This window comes from Corella eumyota, chromosome 1, assembly GCF_963082875.1.
Source record: "Corella eumyota chromosome 1, kaCorEumy4.1, whole genome shotgun sequence".
NCBI lineage: Eukaryota > Metazoa > Chordata > Ascidiacea > Phlebobranchia > Corellidae > Corella > Corella eumyota.
The window spans coordinates 18,281,759-18,306,014 of NC_137490.1; the positions used below are offsets into that span (position 1 = coordinate 18,281,759).

Sequence of the window (24,256 nt, forward strand, 5' to 3'; positions counted from 1 at the left end):
TAGTAATATTATAACCACTTTATCCTTTTTTGATTTATCAGCATGATGTTATCTATTTTTCAACATTATAGTTTTCTTGACAGTTATGCTTCTAGAAGGTTTATTTTAATGTTTCAACATTTTATTAAACAAGATAGCTCAAAATCAGTGTCCAAATGATATGCCAATTGCCGTCAGCTTCATATTATGCAATATTTGCACCATATTAGTTTATCTATGATTATTATAATGGCAAAGGTTGTATTAGTTTATCTATGCTATAATGTTCTGTTAAAAAACTTTATTAAAATTAACTAGAATTGAGAATGCTGTTTAAGCCTTTAAATCCAAATTTTTAATCCATTTTCGCGAGTTAACCTAGCGTAGTATTTAAAATATCAAAAGTTAAAAATTGAAATAAAATTTAGAATTAATTACTAATAGATTGCCTAATATAGTGTACATGAATATAAGCGCTTGTAACTTCCGATATAGAAGTTTTTAACATATGGGAAACAAATGTACAATTTCTATCCTCGATTTATTCACAGTGCATAATTTTGCCGCAAATATTTGAAGGGGACCCCTAATCCTATTTTTATCTGGTAGAGGAGGGGGAAATTGGGACATGTTTGAGCTATTCGTAAACGCCGTGTTATTGGGCTGATAGTGTGTCATTGGTGCGGCTCGAATCCAAAACCTTTTAGCTCGTAGTCAATCGCCATGACCGACTTGCAACACTATGGGACATTATTAAATAAATTACGTTAAAATGGTGTAATACTGAAGTACGGCGTACATGTCTAAAACGTCTGGAATATTACAAAGTATTTGGTTTGTATTCTAGTAATAAAATAAAGATGTTAACAAATGCGATACTTTTTTAATTACTGCTATATTTATTTATACTAGTGATCACATTTAAATGTACATTTTTTTACTCTCTCCTCTTCATTTAATGCGGAAAAGTTTAATTAATAAAGAATATGTAAAAATAACATTTTTAAGCTATTTACAATAAAGCATAGTTAAACTATTAAAGTTTACAAACGCACAATATCTTTTCATGATTAATATCCTTATACACGAAATAAAGAAAAAACACTTTATTTAATTAACTAATGAAAAAATTCAATAAAATCAAATCAATCAAACAAGCTAAATGTATTTTTTTATTTATTATTTAATTGGTGATCAATTGTTGGCAATGTTATTTATTTAAGTTTAGATAACCTGAAGATGAATCAATGTACTGAGCTGCTATTTTGTACAATGCCTTATACTGAGCCTAAAAACAATTATTTGAATGTAACAGGTTTCATCTTTATTAACTAAAAATCTTTGGTAATTATAAATCTATATTACTTAAAAAAGTTTAAACTTACCAGATTTTCCACCATCCCAGGTCTCATGTCTCTCATGTCCTTGACCGTTCTTAAAACATCAATCTTGTTCTCATTCTTTATTCGCTCAATCAAGTTTAAAGCTCCAATAAACACCCCAGTTCGACCTGCTCCATCGCTTAAACAAGGAGATTTTATAAACTTTACTAAAAAAATAGTTTAATATAAAACAAACTAACTCTAAAAAATTCTATAAAACAATTTTTTACTTAAACGTAAAACAAAAAAGAAAATCTTAAGCATTGGTTTTAAAACAAACTACCTGCAATGTACTGCCAAGTTATTGTCCTCGCTTTGTTGACAGCTTTCTTGAACTTTTTCAATCAAATTATATAGCACATCTGAATTTGGAGGTTGGCCTTCATCCCAGTTTAATAGTTGATATTGAATTACTTCAGCCTGATAATTAAAAAAAAACATAAAAAAGATAGTTTATTGTGATAAAAATTAGATGTACATGTTTGTTGTAACTCTACCTGTTTTTTGTTGAATGTCAGCATAAGAATTCTTTTTATCAAACTGATTCCAAACTTTTGAACCGAAACAAGTTGTACTTTGTAACATCCAAAACTTAAACTTTTTCCCTCATTATCAGGCCAGTATTGAATGTTTTGCCCCTAGAATGGTAAATTATTTAACAAAATATTAAAAAGTTTGTTGAACAAGTATGGGAATATTAAAAACTAATTGAAAAAAGTATTTTGCTCAAACTGTTTAAAAATAGGAAACAAAAAGCAATTAAGCTACCTTTAACACTTCATTCATTTGTGACAGCATAACGACAACTTCAATTTTATGATGCCAAATACTGTGCAAAAATTCAACAACAGTGTTATCAGTGGGAGTCTGAGCAGCTAAGATTGATTTTGAAGCATCATAACTCTGTCAATAATAAAAAAATATACAAATTATATTCTACTAGCAAAGTTATTAAAAATGTCGACTATTTTTAAACATTACCCCAATAAATGAAGCATTAAAGTAAACAGATTTCAAGCTGTTTGGTAAAGGTGGTAACAATAATATTGCATGGTCATCTGTAAATTAATAAACATTGACTTTCTTAAATTGATTTAAAGATATAATTAAAAAGTATCTATGTCAAGAATATTTAGAAAATTATTTAATGACTTACATGGTAAAATAATGCTGTTGAAATTTTTATTTAAATTTTCTGGTCTTTTTGCAAAAAAACTTGTAGCTTGACAAGGTCCAATTAGATCTAGTTTGTTGAATTCTTCCTTAATCCTATAAAACAATTTAATTTAAAACTCAGTTAATTTACACACAAATATTATAATTTTAACCTACATCCAATTTTTAACATCAAATTGAAATTTATCAACATTAATATCAGTGTTTCTGAATATATTTTCCTCGGCAATCAATTTGTGAAGAAATATGTATTGCTCCTGTAAAAAAAATAAATGAACATCAGTTAATAATTGTTTTACTTTTTTATTACCCAATCGAAATATTTAAAAAAATAATTAACTAAATTTAAAGATTTAATCTTGCCTTAGTTTGAACCATGTCAGTTCTTTGACTTCTCATATTAAGAACAGTCTCAAAAACATTTACACTTTGTTTTTCTTTCATTTCTTGCATTAAACAATCAAACCCAATAAATGTTCCAGTTCTACCTACACCAGCACTGCAAAAAATACATGTAATGAAAAGTGACTTAGCAATATGTTAAAAGTTAAAAAACGAATTATAAAATCTTACATTTAAAATTTAACATATTCTACCTGCAATGTACAACGATAGGAGTTTTAGTTGTTTGTTTGTTGTAAAGTTGTTGAACTTGGTTGTAAAAGTGAAAGAAACTGCTGGTTATTAAAGGCACACCATGGTCAGGCCAGGTTATAAATTGTAACTGAGTCACATGTTGTAAAACCTTGCACAAAAATTTATAAATAATATTTCTTAGAACAACTCAATAAAAATGATTGTTAAAACAGAAAATTAAATATGTAAAAAGGGAAACTATTGCTTAGTAGTTTACAAAACAAATAGTTGTAAAAACTACTTACTGACTCATAAAGAACATTTACTGGACAAATTTGAAATTTTCTTTTAATATAACTTCCGTATGTAGTTTCTTGTTCAGCTTTTACTGTGATGTTTCCATATTGAACTGTTTTACCTGGTTCTGGCCAGTATTTTTCACATTGTTTCTAAAAATTGCAAAAATGTAAAAATTTTACCAATATTTTAATGTAATAACATAATTAACTAAATTTTATAATAATAATAAACTAAATTTTACTTTTTCCTTTTCAGAAAGGTTAAGCATTACAATCATGCTACAATCTTTCTCCAAAATCATTTGCCAAAAATCATTCACAGTTCTTTGTAATGGAGATTGAGTTGCAATGTATTTCTTTGTTACATTAAAACTCTTGAAAAAAAATTAAATTTTGATTAAAACAATTTATATTTTTATACAAACATTTTTATTATTATAAGAATAAAAAATATAACTTACATCAATATAACTTGCATTGATGTAAGTATCATCTTCCAATATTACCCTTGAAGAATCAACTATTATATAATGGAATGTCAAAATTTTTAAAAATTTTATGAAATTTAAATGTAATAAAACAGTAATAAAATTCATAATTGTAAACTTACAAGGCAAAAGGGTGTTTACTTGATTTTTTAGAGAATTTTCTGTGCTTTCAGCAACTATGGTTGATGTTTTTACATTTAATGATTCTTGTTGTAATTTCTATTATTTGAATTTGATAGTTATTGCTAATGTATCACTCATTAAGTCGGTCAACTTAATAACATTACAAAAACAATTTATTTATAGAATAAACCTTACACTTGTAAATTGATCATTAATTTCAGAATTATTTTCGTCAGAAAGAATCAAATATTTTGACAACAATTGAGATAAAACTATTCTGTAGTTTTTAAAAACTAGGGGTTTATTTTTAAGTGCTATATTTTCGTAAACTTCACTTTTTTGTTTGCCTAAAAAAGTATAACAAAAGTTATTACAATTTGGTGTAAAAAATGCATAAAGCGAACATATAGTTACAAATAAATTACCTTTATTTATATTTTCATGGTCAGGTTTTTTACTGAGATGTCTACAAACCCAAAAATAAATAATTAATTAAAAACAAATACCTACAACTTTCATGTTGATAATACCAATAAAAACCAACATTTTTTTAGGTGTTATAAAAAATTTGTTTAATATTGTATTAGTATGAAAAATCCAACCTTTTTCTCCATAAATAAACACCAGCCAACCCAGCAATAACAAGTAAGAAAACTACAACCCCAATTACTATGTAAATAGTACTATCAGAATCTAGATAATAATTTATATAAACATGACGCATACTTAAATACAAATATATGTTGTTGTTTACCAAAAAATTAAATTTACAGGTACCTTAACAATTTATAAATCTAGGCATGTTAAATTTTTACCTGAATTAGGAATTTGATTTTGACAAACTTCTCCATCAAATCCTTTTACACATTCACAAAAATAATGAGCTCCACTTTCATGACATTTTCCACCATTTTCACATTTTGTCGTTCCACATAAAGATGTTGTCACTGTTCAAAAATCATAATAAGACAATTTTCAATTATAAAAATAAGTAAAAGATATTTATATAAAAGTTGCTTTAAAAGACCAATTAAAATTATTGTTATTTTAATGGAAATCAGAAATTACAAACACATAGCCATAAAATTATACAATTTAAATATATAAAGTAAACTAATAAAGCACCTGTTTTTTCACATACAAAGTCATATATATTAGAACATGGTAATCCAATCCATTTAAAAGTTTCTTGTTGTAATGCTAAACAATCTCCATTATCTGATAATGTTTCAATATTTTCCCAATTTTGAAATCCTTGATTTTCTTTTACTGGTATCAAACTATTATCAAACCATCTCCATTCTAAATAATAAAAATCATTGTGCAATGTAATATATAAAAATCAATATGCTAACTTAGTTTCAAAACTGTAACAAAGTTACCCCGATTTATTTTTCTTCCTCCAATCCATAACTTTTTATCAGTAATATGTTTATTTAAATAACTTTCCAAAGCAATTTGTGTTTGATTGTCTTTAATAATAGTGAGTGCACCTCCATAACTAGAACTTTGTATTATTGAATAGTTAAATGAAGTGGGTTCACCATTACTAACAAAATAAGAATATTCTACATCTTCAGATGGTACAAAATTTCCTAAAAAATTTATATGTTAAAGCCTACAACCTTAAAAAAGGAACAACAGAGTTGCAATACTACCATTTTCACAATTTTGACCGATATAGCTAGAAAGGCAATTACATTGATAATATGGATCCTCTAATTCTCTAATACAACTTCCTTGGTTTTTACATTCTACTGATAAACATGCATCTAGTAATATATATTGGAGTAAACTAATAGTTTTTTTTTTATAATTACAGTAACAAAAATTGAAATTGCTTTATTTAAAAAAAGAACACTTAAGGAAATTGCTTTTTTTTAAAAAGAACTTATTGTTAGTAAGTAAAGCATCACCATTAAATATGATAACCTGAAGCTCATTGAAAACATACTGTTTAAAGCGCCTTAATCGAGGGCGCTACAGCACTGGAGATTAAACCTAGGACCTCATGTAGTATAAAAACGGTTTTGCCCACTACACAATGCTGCCAGTAATGTTATATATAACAAATATTAAAAATAGTATTATTTAACATATTGTAAAACAAACCCATTTCACATAAGTATCCACTATATCCATCTACACAACTACAAGTAAAGTTTAACCCATTATTATCTCGAGTACAAGTTCCATTATTTTCACAAAAGTTAGTAGCACATGGATCTAAAAAATTAAACATTATAATTTTAAAGGGTAAAATATAAATTAAAATGGGGGTTTGTTAAAATAATTGTGTTCCATAATAAAATTTGACAAACCTGTTTCACAAGTATCTCCAGCATAACCAGGTGCACAATTACATTGAAAGTTTAGAATTGTTAAATTAAAGTCACAAATTCCTTCATTTTGACATGGGTCACTTGTACATGGATCTAATTAATATAAAATTTAAAAAAGTTAAAGTATATATAGAATGTTTTGGAGAACTCTCCCAGTTTTAACAAAAAAATTGTTTCAAAAATAACAGGAGTTAAACCCAGAAATATGTTATTTCTATAAAAAAACTAATGTACTTGTTTGTTGACAAATATATCCAGGATAACTTTCATTTGGCCAATCCACCCAACCTCCAATTAAATTTGTAACATTGCCAATTGTATCCAGAGATCTTATTCGAAGATAACCTGAATTGTCATTAGGATTTGTACCATGCCAATTTTCATATCCAGTACTACTACCAGGTTGTGGTACTGGTGTTCCATCACTCCAGGTCCAGTTATAAGATGTGTACACATCATCAATTTTACTAACTGTCCCATTTGCACCAATCCAGTAACCAACAGTATTTATTTTAACATCATCAACCACTGTGTCCTGAGCTGCACTTTCCCATTCCCATAATTGTTGATTAACAATTTGTTGAGTAACTGAATCTTTAATCATCAATAAATTTCCCTCATTTTCTTGACATTTTTGTTTAGCTTGAGAATAAGTTAAAGGCAACGTAGATTCATTGTAAAAACTGATAATCTTGTCATTGTAAATAATCACTGCATTTGCATCTAAACAAAAAAGTTTTTAAATAGTAAAAGTTCCCCGCAATATAAAAGACACCGACAGCGTGGTGTAGTGGTAAGAACACTTGCTACACCACTATGAGGTCGTGGGTTTTATCCCTACTGCTCTCATGGTGTTGCGCCCTTTAGTAAGGCACTGTAAATGGTATGAACTCCTGCTGAGACAGCACTTAATCGGCAGCGTAATTATCGGGCAATTACAATCAATATAATATTCCAAACTGCCACAGGCAACTTGAGATTGGGTTGGAGTAACTGATGTTACTTTATGTTTAAGTCGCGCATTTGACTTTCCCACATCAAGGATAAAGATAAATACAAAAAAAAGGGAAACACAATTTTTTTAAATAATTACAAATTTTTTTCAAAAAATTTTAGTTTTTACAAAAATAATATATAATGACATTATTTTTTTCCAATTATTGTAAAAATACACTTACTTTGTGATATACATATTTTTAAATTTTGAATAAAAATATATAGGCCTACAATTATACTAAATTTTAAAATTGCCATAACCATGAAACTAAATCTAATTTAAAACAATACAATTTATATCTATAAAACATAAAAACTAAATATTGATTTTTTTAAGCTCGTGTAAATACCATTAGCTAAAGTAACTAAATAACTAAAATATGATATATTAAAATTTACAAAAGAGAACTTAAAAACAAAGTTTTTTCACCCGTTTGCTCAAGATTACAACTGGTTTATAATTTTTTTCTATAGGCTATATCACATTTATTTAATGGTATATGATCAGCAGGATATTGATTTCACCGACAAAAAGAAATATATCCAGAGCAAACATACATAAATTATTTTAAGGGGAACATCTTCAAGGTTGCTTTGTTTATTTTAGTAATTTATGACTTAGTTGTTGCGTTTTAAAATAACAAATTATTTAACAGTTACAATAATGTAGGTAAATTTAACCAACTATAGCTAAAACACTTTTTATAAGTATTCCATCAGAATTACTAAATTTTATCAGAGAGACATTGAACAAAAAATTTACACAGTTTTAAAATAACGAATCTTATCAGATTTTCTAGAATTCCAGTGTTTCTAAAAACATCAACCCTGTTCTTGTTTAATTTTGTACACTTACAAAACTTTTTTGGAATTTTAACATAAAAATAAAAATCTGTTTACAACTTAATTTGCATTGCATTGTCGGGTTTACAACCTTTAATAATTGTAAAAACTGTTTTAAACTTTAAACTAGGTTATTTATGGCATATTAATTCAAATTTGGAAAAGACTAAAAAAAGAGTGAAAAGAAAAATGTATATAAAATAATTTTATTACAAAATCTGTTATAATTTAATAAAATGTTCACTGAATTAACAATTTTTTCTTAGTTTAGGTATTTAATTACAAAAATTTAATAAAAAATTGTTTAACAACAAATAATAAAAAGAAAGTGAAATAGGCATAAATATAATTTGAAAAGAATATGAATATTAAATTGCGCATTAAAAATTTATATTGTCATACCTTTCAAATTTACGACCTTTTCTGCCTTTCGAGTTGTTAAACTTTGTAGTAAGGAAAAAATATTTGTTGGTTTGTTAAATACATGTCGACCGGGCGATGTTTTTGCATAGTAGCAGCGTTGTCTATATATTAATTTGAGTTTTAAAAAAACCACGTGTTATGTAAATATTTCCCTGTTTTGATTTTGTCAACAAACCCTTTTTTATTATTTGTAGCTGTTTTAAAATAAGTTTTTTTCGATAAAATTTTATCCTTAAAATAAGGCAAACCCCTATCTCTTATACTGTAAAGTAAAAGCAATGTCCACAGTAGTTAGCGGTAATTCTAAAGAAATAAACTTGTTTTGCAAATAGGAAAATTTATTTCCAAAAAATTATATATCAATTAAAGTACTACATAGGCAAAACTCGCAAAATATAAAAAAAACTACAATAAATAGGCGAGGTAAAGAATTCAGCCAAAATAGGGCAACAGAAAACCCCTTTGAACCCAAAAAGTTTGATTTTAAAAATAATTTGGGCTCATTAAATTCCCGAATTTAGGAGTTTTTAGAAAATTCTTCTCTGTTGCAATCTCCAAGTTCTTCCTAATAAACATATTAGAACGTTAAATAATTTTCCTGAACTCTTTCTTAATACAATACATGTTTTTATACAATACATTGTCAGGTAATTAAGTCCCACAAAATCATTTTCCTTACCAATATAAGAGAAGACTTTGGGTTCATAGTTGGGCGAGGGGTGCTGATTCGACGAATTTTGCTAATTTGTCGTGGAGATTTCAGAGATTTTGGAGAATCACTGCCAGCAACCTATTAAAAGAATTAAAACAACTTTATTTTATTCATATTTTTTAAACAAACATTATGAATTAAACCAAAACGAAATCAAAACACTTACCAACAATGTACATTGAGTGCCTTGATCCAGTTTAGATAAAATCGAAATAGAATGTGTATAATTTAAAATAGCTTAGCGTTAAAAATTGCTTTTAAATGCAATATAACATTCAAAACATTTTAATGTTAAAGGCCCATTTATGAATATACACCAAATCAAAAGAAACAAAAAGTACAAAATACACTTACATCCAAACATTGAGTTCCTTGTTCAACGGAATTAACGACATTCATAGTTTGAATGAAAACTTCAGATACACACGGAGAAGGTTTGGCCATAAATGAGGCAACAAAATCATCTACACCATATGGGTCCTAATAGAATAAAGTGTATATTGTTTACAAATTTTGCGCTACATGTTTAAAGGATCTTAGTTAAAAAACTGATTTAAAAAATTACTAATCAGTAACTTACCGGTATGGAACCCTTGACAAATGTCCCAATTTCATTGAATGTTTTATCTGGGTTCCACGGCTTACCAGTGGTTCGGTAATAATAACCAGAAATACTTTCACCCTGAATATAAAGTTAACAGTAGTATCTTTGTAAAGTTGCTTTTGTACGTGGTTAAGTATTAAAAATTGTTATTAACTTTAGGTAAACCAAAAAAATAAACTAAAAATAAAAAAAAAATAAAACTTACAGGTCCCAAGTAAATAGTAGGAAGTCCAAATATAAGCACTTGAAAATAGTTGAATATTCTAAATCAATTAATTATAGTTTAAAATAAATGTAAAATGGAATTTCTTTTAGGTATTTTCCTAAAATATTGCAAAAATTTGGCCATGGCAATAATCCCTTATGACGTAATAGTAAAGAAATTAAAAAAAAAACGCCAAATTTTTGGAATCGTAAATTAGTTATAAAATTAAAAACACAATAACTTAGTCTAAATATATAGATTTTATTAGCAATTTAGGTAATTAAGGTAAACAACAACTTAACTTCGTCAATTTAAAACATCCTTACGTCTAAAGAGACAGTAAATAATTATTCTTTCAAGTTAATTAAATCTAAAAATTTTACTTACTTTCGTAGTGGGATAAACAGCAAGCGGAGAAGTATTTGAACCTCCAAAATAAGTATCCCAGCATTGAAGTAAACTTCAGTATCAAAATCAGGTTCTGGCTTGGCTGGCTCAGGCCAAAATGTCGATGAGAAATAAGAATACGAAGTATCCTTAAAGCAATCAAGAGTTGTACACTCAAAAAAAGTCGGTGGTTTTTCAATTTTTGCTGCAAATCCGAAATAATCTTTCAGGATGCTGAACTGACTGGTAAGCATGTTGAAATCCATGTCGGAGGGGAGATAAATTGTAAATAATTATCTTGAACGTGGCTGCAATAGCTTCGAACACAAAGATATAAACGATGTTGCTTATACCAATGCAAATAAGATAATGAAGTTAAAAAAATCAAAAAAATTTTGCTTAACTTTATTCCTTATGACGTAACACACCAATTATTTGTCAACAGAGAAAATGCTGAGATTAGCAAAAAAAATTATTAAAAATCAGTCGCAATTAGATTTTAATTTTAAATTACGTCAAAGTGACGTCACCGTATGGTATATACGTCACAATCGCGTTGCCTTAAATTAAAATACCTATTTTTAAAAAAACAAATGACAAAAATATCATCAATTTAACCTTTAAAAAATATTTTTTCTGCTAAAATAAAACAAAAATCCAACAAGTATTTGAATGAAAATTTATTTAAAAAGACAATATAAGCAACATGTTACTTCTGCAAATCCAACAATTTTAAAACAGAGTTTTTGTAGTCCCGGATTAAAACTGTCCTGGCAGGGTCGACTACGCCAACTTTTGTTGTTCTCTCTTCCAGTTTTAAATTAGTGACCGCATCTTTGTAGTCTTGGATTTCAGGTAAATCCAATTTGATTTCACCTTTCGAATTAATGACGTCACTATCAGTTAAAGACCGCTTTAAAGCGTGGTACGACGAACTGTCTTCCCACCAATAGTAGTCGTCGTAGTTGTCCATATTTTCTGGTTTTTCCCAATTTTCAGTTTTCTGCACAAAATGCGCTTTATTATAATTCTACTAATAAAAAGTATATTTGACTTAGTTAAAACTAAATTATAGGTAGTAATAAAATGTAAAATTGCAATAATCCGAATAATCTCACTAATCTTAAATAGCCACAAACGATTGCAAATAAAATTGCAATATAGCCACACTTACCCCAACCCCCTACCCACACTTACCCAACCCCTTACCCACACTTACCCTAACCCCCTACCCACACTTACCCTAACCCCTTTTATAAACATTGCAGCTTAGTGAAATTATTAATAAATTTCCATTTAGTTTAACCTTATAATAGCTGCATCTTTTTCATTTTATGTTCGTAAAGGTAACGAAACCAACCCAAAAATCCATGCATCTAAAAAATCATAATTTTTTTTTCTCACCCATGCCTCAAAGTATAAAGCTGTTAACACATAAAGTGCAAAATCACTATTTTGCTTTTTTAAAGGACATCTGTCCACTTTTATGGTTGCAAAATCGGTTGATGGGTCATATCTTTCTTCTCCTAGTAATTGTTTCATTTTTATTCGTGAATGTTTGTCAAGAACGAAGTTACACAACCGAATCTTAAATTAATTTTAACAACATTTCAATGTTAGTTTATAAACTTTAAATAATAAATTAATTTTTGAAATATTTTGCTCTAAAATGTATTTAATAAAAACCAAAGGTTTTATAGATATCGTCACATCGTAATGTCGAATTTTTTAATAACAAGTAACTGTTAAAAACCTTTTTAGTAACAATTCTAGCTTTTAAGTTTCTTGGATTATTTGCAGCAGCTATATAATCAACAGTGTGAGATTCCAATGGAAAGTTTTGTTCACAAGCTTCATCAGATCTCAGTTCTTCAGGGAATTTTGTACAAAATTCTAAAAAAATATATTTACAAAAATAATTTTCAAATCATAACATGTATAAAAAAATTACAGTTATATTTTCTATGTAGCTTTTTCATAAAAAAAAAAAAAAAATAAATAAATAAAAAAATTTTAAATTTCCAAAATCTTCATTGGTTGAGAGTCAATCTTAACACTTATAATGTGCATTCTGGGCAATGTAAGCACTAACCATAAGAAATATAAATAATGGCAAAAGAATTAAAACGACTTTACTCAGAAAGGTTTTTAAAGATTTATTTTTTTAAGGAATAGCATTTAAACGACAATATAACATAAAAGTTTTATATATTAAGTTTATTGTTTAAACTTACTTTTAAGTTCACTGCAATGTTTTTTGATAGCTGGCGGGGTGGCATGAAGAAAATTTTGCACTTTTAAAAGTTCTAGGTTAGCATATTTATCAGGTATAGTTGATAAATTTTGCTTATAGCCCATTCTATTAAAATATTAATTTTAAAAATTATAAAAACAAAGAGAAACTAAGCTAATTTTGCTAAAATAAAAAATGGTTTTAAAAATTGCAATTATATAACAATTTTTGTTCATTATTATTGAACCAAACTAATGAGATATTATATCAAAATAAATAAACATTAATTTTACTAGGCCAATAGGCTAAAAATGTTATTTCAATTTTTAACACTTTATCAAAAACTACAAAATAAAATTTGTTGCACAATTTTAATATTATTTAAAAAAAATTTTGTATAATATATATATGCTACAAAAATTTTTATCTAACCTCACAGGTAAATTACATAAATAAGGATTAAATGGAGCCATAGTTGGCCAAACATCACTCCAATCATTTTCATCACGATTAAAAAATGTTGGATCGTGTCTCTGCACTTTTGTTTTATATTTTGAAATCTTTGAGAGATCGGTAAAATCGGAATGGGTCATCTCTAAGTAAGGATGCGCTATTGGAAAAGGTTTTTTGACTGCAATAAAAAAATCACTTAAGTTACTTTTTGTATATTTAAGGTTAAGAATAATTAAAAGTGTGGCCTGTGGGGGCCTATTTTATTAATATCAAAATATTATCACACTACATGTTAACATTTATACAATGAATTAAATATAATTACATATGGCTAACCTAAAATTCATAAAAGTCAAAACAGAATTTAAAATTTAAACTAAACAATAAAATACCATTTTCTGTTTCATTAGTTTCATTAACAGATTCTAATCCCACACTGTCTTCAGAACTGTTTTTCAACTCTGTGACATTTTGTTTACCTTTTGCTGTATCTAAATACAATATTAAATATTAATGGAAATACAAAACTGAATGTCATATGTTTATAACCATTTTTAGTTTTTACCTAATCAAATTACGTTCTTTAAATATTAACAAATGTAAAATAGTAGAACGAAGAAACATACCTGTTGAATAAGACGTGCCAATAAAAGATCCTTTACGCAATGGTCTTGCATTTAAAATTCTTCTAATTCCAATCATATTTTTAATAAACTTTATATAAATTACTTTATATTCAACTTCCAAAAAACTTGACTAAACAAAAAATGTGCGAGTCACATTTTATTGTGGTAATCGCAACTCAACTAAGAATTAGAAGTTATTGTGCTGTTAATTAACTTCTTTTTAGCATATTATTTTAAACATACATATTAAAAATTGCTGTTCAGTTCAATTGTAAAGTTAAAATCAACATTTTTTTGGTTTTAGAGTAAAATTAATTAAAAAACATATTATTAATTTTTTTTATTTGGCATCAGTCAGAAAAAACACGTGGGTTACTAACAAAACATAAACAAAAGAAAATTAAGCAAATTTTGTTTGTTTGTAATTGATGTACAAGTTGTATCGTAAGCGTTGTTTAAAGATGAGTAAAATATTTCAACAAACAAAAGCTGTCCTAATTGATTTAAGTGGCACAATTCATGTCGAAAACACAGCAATACTCGGTGCAAAAAACGCAATTCAAAAACTTCGTAGTAAAAATTTAAAAATTAAATTTGTAACTAATACGTCGAAAGAAAGTCTAAAATCTCTTCATGATCGACTAACTAAATTGGAATTTAATATAAGTTTAAATGAAATTTATACATCTTTAACTTCAACATGTGAAATAGTGAAAAACATGGGCGTTAGACCATTTTTAATGCTTTCAGATTCTGCAAAAGAAGACTTTTGTGATGTTAACACAAACAACCCAAACGCTGTTGTAGTTGGTTTATCCCCCGAATATTTTAACTATGAATCACTTAACTTTGCATTTCAATTGCTTCTTAATGGTGCACCTTTAATAGCTATAAACAAGGCAAGATATTTTAAATCCCCAAGCGGTCTAAATCTTGGCACTGGGCCTTTTGTCACTGCTTTAGAATATGCAGCAGATGTCAAATCCGTAGTCGTGGGTAAACCCGAAAAAGATTTTTTTCTCGGAGCAATTAAAGATTTTAATTGCCTTCCAAACGAATGTGTAATGATCGGTGATGATGTTAGGGATGATGTTGGAGGAGCTATTAATGCTGGGATTAAAGGAATTCTTGTTAAAACAGGAAAATATAGACTTGGAGATGAAAAAAAGATTAATTTAGAAAACGAATTTGTTTTCGCAGATATTTGTGAGGCAGTTAATAAAATTATTTTAGATCTTAATTAAAAATTGTATATTTATGTTTTTGTTTGTAGTATTTATTTAAATTTATTTTTAAAGGTATTAGGATAACTAATTCCTTATTATATTTATTAGTGATAATTCAAATTATATAAAATATAGTTTTTTTAAAAATAATAAAAATTGAAAATGAGTGACTCAGATTTATCAAGCGAGGATCCTTCTAGTGGTGAAGAGGAAAAAGAAGAGGAGGTGGCTGTGGAACGGCCAAAAACAATTAACACAACATCCGACCTAGTTGATATTTGTTTCCATCCAAATAATGAATATTTGTTAGCTAGTGGGGATATGGATGGATATGTTAGAATGTATGTAAATAAGTTTATGGGTTTTGATTTAAAAAAAATGGTAATTTAGTTCCAAACATTATTTGCTGCCTTTTTGATTTTTGAATACCACAGTTGGTAATGTATTCCATTGTAAGTAATACACTTAATTATTTATTTTTTTAATTATATATAATTTTTTTAAGGTTTAAGTGTGCACCAGGAATAAACAGCACAGAAAAAAGTAAAATTCGCATCACAAAGAAACCAATAAGATGTTTAACTTATTCTTACAAGGGGGAAGGTAAACTTATCACTCTAAAAATAAAAAAATATAATTTATTTAATTTTTTTAGAAAATCTAACCTCACAGCTATATTTTCTTCTAGATATTTTTTGTATGACAAAAGATAAAGCAATGGTAAGCATTGATACAGAATCTGGAAAAGTAAAACGAAAAATAAAAGAAGCACACAGGTAAATAGTGTTCTTAAAATGTTTTAGGCAGTGTTACATTTGATACATGCTTATTATTATTATTATTTTTCTATAGTTCATCTCCATACTGCCTTGCAGTTATAGATTCTAATCTTATAAGTACAGGGGATGAAGATGGTATAATAAAGGTAAAAAAAAACCTTAAATTAAACAGCGTAAAAAACATTACTTAGTGTATTTAATAACCTATAAACTTCTACATAAAATGGGCTACTCTTTATAAAAAAATTAACAAATATAGTCATTATTTATTTCTTCAAAATTAAAAATGATAATGTCAAAAAAAAATTTATTTTTTAAAAAAATCAGATTTGGGATTTAAGAAAAGGTGACACAGCTGTGATGGAGAATAAAAAATTTGAAGATTATGTCAGTGACATCACGATTGACAACAATAATCGATTGCTGTTTGCGACAAGTGGTGATGGGACAATGGCAACTTTTAACGCCCGACAACGAAAGTTTATCGTGCAAGCTGAACAACAAGAATCTGATATCATGTGCTCTAAAGTTCTAAAGGTAATTTTTTTTCAAAGTGTAAAGGAGCGTTTATGAGCTTGAACAAAACTTTGTAATAATCTGTTTCACGCTTGCTAAATTTTAGTCATGTCTTTTTTTGTATATATCTTTATATTCAATGTGGAAAGGTCGAATGCACGACCTAAACATACAGTAACATCTGTTACTCCGACCCAGTCTCGAGTTGCCTGTAGCGGTTTGGGATATTAGAGTTGCATAATAATTAAGCTGCTGATCAAATTTGCTCAGCAGGAGTTCCTATCAGCATGGATCAGTGGGGATTGAACCCATGACCTCATGTGTGGTGTTCAATCCCCACTGATCTCATTCTAATGCTAAAATAATTCTATTTTTTTTCCTAGAACAATAACAAGTTGGTTGTTGGCCAAGCTGATGGTCCGATGTTGTTATATAATTGGGATGAGTTTGGCGCGCCCTCTGACCACTTTCCAGGTCATCCAGGGTCAGTTGATTGTATAGCGAAAGTTAACGAAGATGTGATCTGTACTGCCTCAAGTGATGGGTTTATAAGGTTAAATTATTTTTTTAATTCAGTAAATTTTTGTATTTTTTATTTGCAAAATTTAAGTAAAAATTTTCTGTTATTTTGAAATGTTTTAATGTTGAATGTCCTTTTTTTGTTTATTAAGAGCTGTTCATATACTTCCAAATCGATTTCTTGGGGTAGTAGGCGATCACAAAGATTCACCAGTTGATAAAGTTCGTGCCACTTGGGATGGGAAATTTATTGCAAGCTCTGCTCACAATTCAGTAATAAGGTATGAGATAACTCAAGTTTATATCATTGATTTTACTTAGTATTGCCTATATTAAGATAAATTGTTTTTACATATTTCAAGAGTAAATTATATTTTCCAAGTTTTTAAATGATTTTAACTTGGTTTATTTTTCTTTGTTATTTTTTTTATTTTTTGTTTCTAGATTTTGGAGTGTTGATCACCTTAAAAACATTGAAGTTAGTGCTCGAGAAAAACCGAAGAAATCTCGTAAAAATGAGAAGATGAGAAAAAGTGGAGCCGGAGGAGGAAAGATGGACTTCTTCTCTGATCTTGATAAAGGATTTGAAGTCCCGGAAACGAATGATTCAAGTAGTGATGAAGATTCAAGTGAAAATGATGAGGAAAATAATAACAACAATATTGGCACTGCAGAAAGTAATGTTAAAAATGAAAGTAATAATAATAATGATAAAAACTTATCTGAAAATGAAGTAAGTGATCTTGAAAGTGAAGAATTACTAACAAGTGGAGAAGAGGATTAATTTTTTTTGTTTTTTATTCAAAAATCAGCTTGTTGACTACAGTAAGTAATAAATGTCTTCTTTAAAATTTTGATGCTATTGTATTTTAATGTTTAATGTAATTGTAAAGCACTACTACTTTACAATGCTGACTTTGAAGAATAAATGATAAATTTGAATTGTTTCTATTTTAATAAAACTTAAGAACCAAGTAACCCATGGAAATTAACCACTGAGTATTTATTTTAGAGGTAAGTATTAAACACACCCCTTTATTAAGCCGCCGCCCCCTCTTTTTAACCAGTTAGAAACAGTTGTTGAAATAGACACTTAAATGTAGTACTGGGAATTTGACTTCATATTTAAAATGTTGAAAGTCAAATTAATGTCAGGTCAAAAAGTAAACAAGTTATGTAAACAAAAATATGACAATTTGATTACATAACAAAACTTGTAAATTAGAAATATTACATACCAAATTTTGTCCACTATCTTTTATTCCTATGTATTTCTTTCTTGGTAAATTAAAGAGATGATTTATAATTTACCATTACTTTGTTTAAGTTAAAATACATTGTTTATCGATCTGTAGGAATAAATTGACATTAATATTAAAACAATGAACTTGAGAGAACTTTAAAAAGCAAATTTATTCAATCCGATACTTGCCCCTTAACATATCATTCACCAGGACAAAAACTGATAAAAAAATTAAAAATAAGAAATTTACAGGTGATCAAAAAACTACAAATTAACGCGAAATGTTTAGCAAAAGTACAGACTGAAATTATTTATGCACTATAACACAGTGTTTAGAGTGCTAATGAAATATTTACAAAAAAATTAAGGTGGTTTTGAATAAAATTATAATATGATTCAATATTATTTATTATTTGCAATAAAACTTATTTGACAACAATGTCAGATACCGAAACTTTATCTTTTGAGGTTTTTTTAACAATATATAAAACATTTGTGAAAATTTTGAAAGACATTTTAATTTATGATTAATTCATTTCAATTGAAACATTGCAATTTACGGTAAAATAAAAAACTAAAATACTAGTAAAAACATAAAACAAAACCCATGCAAAAAAGTTAACAATTTACCCTTAAAAAAAGAATTTAAAAAAATGGATAAAAAATGATTTAATTTTTATGTAGACCGTACAAACAGTGGTAAAAAATGACAAAATGTTTAAAAATACCAGCAATTGGACCATTACTAAAGGTAAAAATGGTTTACCGTAATTATTATGTGTGTTAATGCAGTGAAACGTGCATAGAAAAAGGTAAAATAAAACAGGCATGATTTAAATACAAAGTTTTACAAATTTTAAATGGTTTATAATTTGGCAGGTAATGTTAAAATTTTGATATTTTGTGTACAAATGTTGTAGGTAAGGTTTAAAAGTTCCATTACAAAAAGATATTAAAAATTTTGCATTGGGATAATGTACTTCAAATTGGCATTTTTTTTAACAAATACGACTAGCAAAAGATATTTTAGATACAAATATAATAGGTTTCAAATTATATTTTAAAATAACATGTATTTTTAGCTAGTTTAAACTCATGTTACGGTTTACAGTGTAACTGTACCTAGAAACAAGTAATTAAAAGTCGTTCTAAATCCTAACATGAGATTTTCTTTTCTTAGTTTTGCCAATAAAAAAAAAATTTTAAACACAAACAATTTTAAGTTGCTTAACAGTGGTACTCAAATATTATGCATGATATTCAATTTTCCACAATATATCAGCAAAATCATTTAGCGAAAAAAAAGTATTCCAAAAACCGAAGATTTAAAAGAAGATTAATATTGTAATGTAACAATTTAATTTTAATTTTTTATCTTAAATATTAGTTTTTGAATCAATTTACAAACCCTAAAAAGGAGGTAGAATTTGCAAATATTGTTAAAGCCCAAATTTTTAGCCTTTTTAAGGACTCTATAAATCCATCTGAAGAGTTCCGTTCATTTTTAGCTCCTCTTCTTCTTCTTCCTCTTCATCATATTGCATAAACGACATTTCCGCCTCCCTGTCTGTGTGCATCACGATGTGGGAGCTGGAGTGGCGGGAGGAGGATCTTCGTAGAGGAACTGGAATCCCTCGGCGGAAGGACATGGTTCCCCGGTACCGCTTTACCAATAAATAACCAACTAAACCTGGTTTTAATAAAATATATTTTATTACAAAAAAAAATAATTGTAATTTATTAAAACTTACCAATTACGGCAATAAGAATAAGAATTGCAAACACCAAGCTAACAGTTGTTCCATGTACTTGTAAGGGTGGAGTTGCAGGAGGTGGAACATAAGGGGAAATCAAATCATCTTAACAAAAAAAATTTAAAAAAATATATAATTGTATAATCTTGTTTTTTTTTAGCTTAAAAATAACTTTCGAAGACATTATAATCCTTCAGTTTTTATTAATATTTCAATATTAATAAAGTATATAAGAAAATGTTAATTTTAATTTGTTATATCAAGTACTCTGGTTTTAAATATGTACAAGGATATACTACCATGCTTAATTCTGCACTCCAGAGTTAAGTAAACAAAATGTGTACACACTTACATTGCACTTGTAGTAGTTAGATTGATAACTATGATTGACTTAACAATTGGTATCTGTCCACTCATTTTGCATACTAACATTATAAATTTTAATATTTAAAAATTATGATAAAGTAAAAATAAAACCGTACTTTTAGATGCCATCAAATGCAATTTTCTTGCATAGAATTGAGTGATCTACAAAAAGAATTTTAATTAAGTTATTAATAATTAATGCAACACTGAATTTTACTTGTGATTACAAAAGCTATATTTAGGTATACAACTATCAGCCAAATATATCAAAATGTAAAGTATCTTACATTTGCATTAGAATCTGGTGTATCGAAATTCATACACGGATATTGGTCTTTAGTTACAACATAATCAAGTGGATAAACATGTTCACAAAAATAAGTTGCATTCTGATATACCTTACTAAATGTTTGACATGTTGAATTTGCAGGGCAATGATTTGCTGAAAAAATAACATAATTTTTTACTGTAACATAAGAGCTAACATGGTTTTTATATAAAAAAACCCCCTATATATATGATATTTTAAAATATGATATGGCCTAAAAAATTTAAATTTTTTTTTTAGATATGCATTATGCTTGTGAATTACTAGTTATACTATATATTTATATGTTAACAAATTAAACTTACTCCCATTAGCCCAGTCAAAACCAAGCGACCAATTCTCAACACAAGTAAGTTCATTCTTACAATCTTCCCACCAATTATTACACTCACTTTCACACAGTGGAATTCCAATAAATCTCTCGATTCTATACGAGTTTTTAACCTGAAAAGTTTACAAATATTCACGATTTATTGAAATTTTAATCAATATAGAAAATTAATTTTTGGGCCAGGCTATATTAAAGTTACACTGCATAACTTACTGCGACAATCCAAGGTGCCAGGTTTGGTGAACATTCATAAAAACACAAATTTCTTCCAAATCTTGCTAGACATTTGTCTGAAATTTGGCCACATAGACTGTAGTTGAGTCCATAAATCGGTGAACTATCAATATGTGCATGTGAAGCAGTAAAGGAGTCACAACAGGCCTTATTTTCAAAGACATTGCACTGGAAAATAAAGGTTTACTTTAAGCTTAAGAAATTATGGAAATTTAATGAAAATCTTGCCTCAATGTATTTTGGTGTTTTAAAGTAATTTGTTGACATTGTGTAATAATCATGTTAACAATATTAAAGTTTTTATTTGATTTTAAAATTTCGTCTATTCACCTTGCGTAGATTTACTTCCTTAGATGGTTTAGGTTTACTGTAATGTGTTATCATACAATGATCATTTACTGAGTTGTTCTGGTTGTAAATATATCCAAATTTTGTCTCTAAAAATATCAGTTTTCACTTTATCACAAAAAACATCTAATTCAGACACAATCTTTATATTTTTAAGCATATATAAAAATGTTAACTAAAATACCTTCTGGAGCAACGAAATGTTTTTTTACAGCATAGTATTCCGCAACCTAAGAAATAAAAAAAGTTAAAGTTTTCATCAATTAATTTAAATTTAAAAAAATGCATTGAAGTACAAAAATAAGTCCAAAAAAATAGAAATTTAAATGTAGAAATAGGTGAAAAGTCAATTTATTTGGAAAGTGTTAATAAGGCTTAACTTATTGCAAGTTGTAAACGTAACAAGATAGATTAAAGTATTTGTATAGCCCAAAGGCAATTTACAATAAAACATGACAACAAATAGAGCATAACAAATGATTCAGCAAAAAAATTAGCATTGCTTGCAAAAAGTAGAAAAAAAATATAAAAATATTGTGTTTATTTTCAATAACAAATATTTAAATACAGATTTATTCACCAGAAAATTAATATCTTTAAAAAAAGTATGGTAAATTTTAACTTTTTCCAAGAAATATGCTTATCTAAAAATTGCTTTTAGTTTGTCCAATAATTTTTTTTATTTTTATTGTGAACAGTCTGTAGTAAGTAATATTCAAAGCAAACAATAAATTTCTTTACAAATTCAATGAACCATTCAATAATAGCCTACTATATTTAGTTTTAATAAAAAGCACCCACATATGATAAAAGGCAATATATTTTATCAAATTAAAATATATATAATAACAAAATCTCAAAAAGTTTATAAATACAAATTTTTGCTTGATAATTTTTTTTTTTGAACAAATTTATCTTTTATAACATTTAAACAATACTTTTAATTAGATTTATATAAAAAGTTACTTACATCTTTATTGGATTCAGGTGAACTTAATTTCATACATGGTGTCGTGTCTTTAGTGACAACAAAATCTTTGGGGAACAAATGCTCACAGAAATAAGTCGAATTCTTATAAATTTCGCTAAACTTTCGGCATGTTGAATTAACTGGGCAATGATTTGCTATACGCATAAAAAGGGCAAAAATATTTTTAATATTTACTAATTACAATATGCAATATGCAATATACAAAATTACAAAATGCAATAAGGGGTTGATAAAATTAAATAAAAAATCAAAGCTTTGTTAAAAGTTAACTAAATAAGGAAACAACTATGCATAATTTGGATATGCTCAAAACAAAAAACATATAATATAGGTGAAACAAACATTGTAATTTTAATGTTAACAAATTAAACTTACTCCCATTAGCCCAGTCAAAACCAAGCGACCAATTCTCAACACACGTCAGTTCATTCTTACAATCTTCCCACCAATTATTACACTCACTTTCACACAGTGGAATTCCAATAAATCTCTCGTTTCTAAACGAGTTTTTAAGCTAAAAAAATAACAGATTAAAATTATATATAGGCTATACAATATATGTAAAATGTATATACATTTATTTTCAATTTTTTGCCCAGATCATTTTTTTGTGGATTTATTTATTTTAAAATTGGTAAAAAAAAAATATTAGCTATATATACAAATTGATAATAATACACTTTTCATCAAACAAATATATATAGGCCTATATAATTTTATAAATTTATTTTTATCAAATAAATATATATAATTTTATAAATTCTACAAAACTTACCACAACAATCCAGGGTGCTAGGTTTGGTGAACATTCATAGAAACACATATTCATTCCAAATCTTGCCAGACATTTGTCTGAAACTTTTTGGTTACAGTGACTGTAGTTTAAACCGTACAAAGGTGAATTGTCTGAGTGAGCGTGAATTGCTATTGAAGAGCTACAACAAGCATTATCTTTCCAGGCATTGCACTGTATAACACAAATTTTGATTAAGAAATCTGCTTCTGTTTAATTAAATGGGTATTGCTTGGTTACATTTATAATGAAAATAATAATAAATTTAAAAAAATTGTTTATTTCAATTTGATTTTAAAAATAATTTACTAAAAAATTAACTCATGTTAAATTAAAAATTAATTTATGTTGGATTTTAATACAACAAAATATTTTAATAGTGAAATTATTAGAAATACTCGACCGCTAGAATAGAATATATATATATTTTTTTTTTGTATATATCTTTATCCTCGATGTGGGAAAGTCGAATGCACGACTTAAACATAGAGTAATATCATTTACTCTGACCCAGTCTCGAGTTGCCTGTGGCAGTTTGGGATATTATATAGATTTTAATTGCCCGATAATTATGCTGCTGATTAAGTGCTGGCTCAGCAGGAGTTCATACCGTTTATAGTGCCTTACTCAAGGAAGCTACAGCATGAGATCAGCGGGGATTGAACCCTCAACCTCATGTGTGGTGTAGCAAGTGTTATTACCACTACACCACACTGCCTGTATTTTCCAACAGCCAAATAACTTAATAACATTTTAACTTTATACGAACCTCATATAAATTTTCCTCCTTTGACGCTTTAGATTTGTGATGTTTCCCATCCAAGCAAACTTCACTTATTGGATTATTTTTGTTATAAACATAATTGTTGGCACTTGTAAGCACAACAACTAGAAATAACGTGAAAAAATACGAAAGAAAACAATATTCCTTCATTTTTTAATTAGAAAATGAGTAAAGCCTCTACAAGCCTAAAAATAGTA

The 24,256-nt window shown here is 27.4% G+C and overlaps 5 protein-coding genes across 5 annotated transcripts; 2 read left to right on the forward strand and 3 right to left on the reverse strand.

Annotated features, from left to right (window-relative positions):
- Positions 1 to 1,156: 1,156 nt before the first annotated feature.
- Positions 1,157 to 7,917, reverse strand: LOC145741473 (uncharacterized). Its single transcript, XM_082559072.1, has 25 exons — positions 7,887 to 7,917; positions 6,600 to 7,088; positions 6,345 to 6,458; positions 6,136 to 6,249; positions 5,682 to 5,795; positions 5,406 to 5,618; positions 5,149 to 5,325; positions 4,839 to 4,970; positions 4,626 to 4,716; positions 4,449 to 4,489; positions 4,219 to 4,370; positions 4,023 to 4,119; positions 3,874 to 3,932; positions 3,655 to 3,786; positions 3,419 to 3,562; positions 3,134 to 3,282; positions 2,901 to 3,036; positions 2,694 to 2,794; positions 2,518 to 2,630; positions 2,343 to 2,419; positions 2,130 to 2,264; positions 1,859 to 1,999; positions 1,645 to 1,781; positions 1,365 to 1,500; positions 1,157 to 1,267 (listed from the first exon to the last, which is right to left on the reverse strand). Exons 1-25 carry the CDS (start codon positions 7,915 to 7,917, stop codon positions 1,190 to 1,192), a joined length of 3,303 nt encoding a protein of 1,100 aa, XP_082415198.1. The 3' UTR covers positions 1,157 to 1,189.
- Positions 7,918 to 11,099: 3,182 nt separating this feature from the next.
- On the reverse strand, positions 11,100 to 13,970 carry LOC145760297 (small ribosomal subunit protein mS35-like). The gene is made up of 7 exons (XM_082574167.1): positions 13,848 to 13,970; positions 13,614 to 13,712; positions 13,201 to 13,399; positions 12,770 to 12,894; positions 12,289 to 12,428; positions 11,940 to 12,122; positions 11,100 to 11,538 (listed from the first exon to the last, which is right to left on the reverse strand). The coding sequence occupies exons 1-7, from the start codon at positions 13,921 to 13,923 to the stop codon at positions 11,245 to 11,247; spliced, it is 1,116 nt and encodes a 371-aa protein (XP_082430293.1). The 5' UTR covers positions 13,924 to 13,970; the 3' UTR covers positions 11,100 to 11,244.
- A 338-nt stretch (positions 13,971 to 14,308) lies between these two features.
- Positions 14,309 to 15,091, forward strand: LOC145741484 (haloacid dehalogenase-like hydrolase domain-containing protein 2). The gene has a single exon (XM_082559082.1). The coding sequence runs from the start codon at positions 14,309 to 14,311 to the stop codon at positions 15,089 to 15,091; it is 783 nt and encodes a 260-aa protein (XP_082415208.1).
- Positions 15,092 to 15,167: 76 nt separating this feature from the next.
- On the forward strand, positions 15,168 to 17,737 carry LOC145745367 (WD repeat-containing protein 55-like). Its single transcript, XM_082563427.1, has 8 exons — positions 15,168 to 15,414; positions 15,579 to 15,676; positions 15,762 to 15,849; positions 15,926 to 15,998; positions 16,180 to 16,389; positions 16,752 to 16,921; positions 17,040 to 17,168; positions 17,332 to 17,737. The coding sequence occupies exons 1-8, from the start codon at positions 15,236 to 15,238 to the stop codon at positions 17,669 to 17,671; spliced, it is 1,287 nt and encodes a 428-aa protein (XP_082419553.1). The 5' UTR covers positions 15,168 to 15,235; the 3' UTR covers positions 17,672 to 17,737.
- A 544-nt stretch (positions 17,738 to 18,281) lies between these two features.
- LOC145745359 (uncharacterized) lies at positions 18,282 to 24,239 on the reverse strand. Its single transcript, XM_082563415.1, has 12 exons — positions 24,045 to 24,239; positions 23,258 to 23,449; positions 22,858 to 22,996; positions 22,462 to 22,616; positions 21,676 to 21,721; positions 21,474 to 21,580; positions 21,123 to 21,311; positions 20,884 to 21,022; positions 20,538 to 20,692; positions 20,367 to 20,412; positions 19,882 to 19,989; positions 18,282 to 19,820 (listed from the first exon to the last, which is right to left on the reverse strand). The coding sequence occupies exons 1-12, from the start codon at positions 24,207 to 24,209 to the stop codon at positions 19,603 to 19,605; spliced, it is 1,659 nt and encodes a 552-aa protein (XP_082419541.1). The 5' UTR covers positions 24,210 to 24,239; the 3' UTR covers positions 18,282 to 19,602.
- Positions 24,240 to 24,256: the final 17 nt, after the last annotated feature.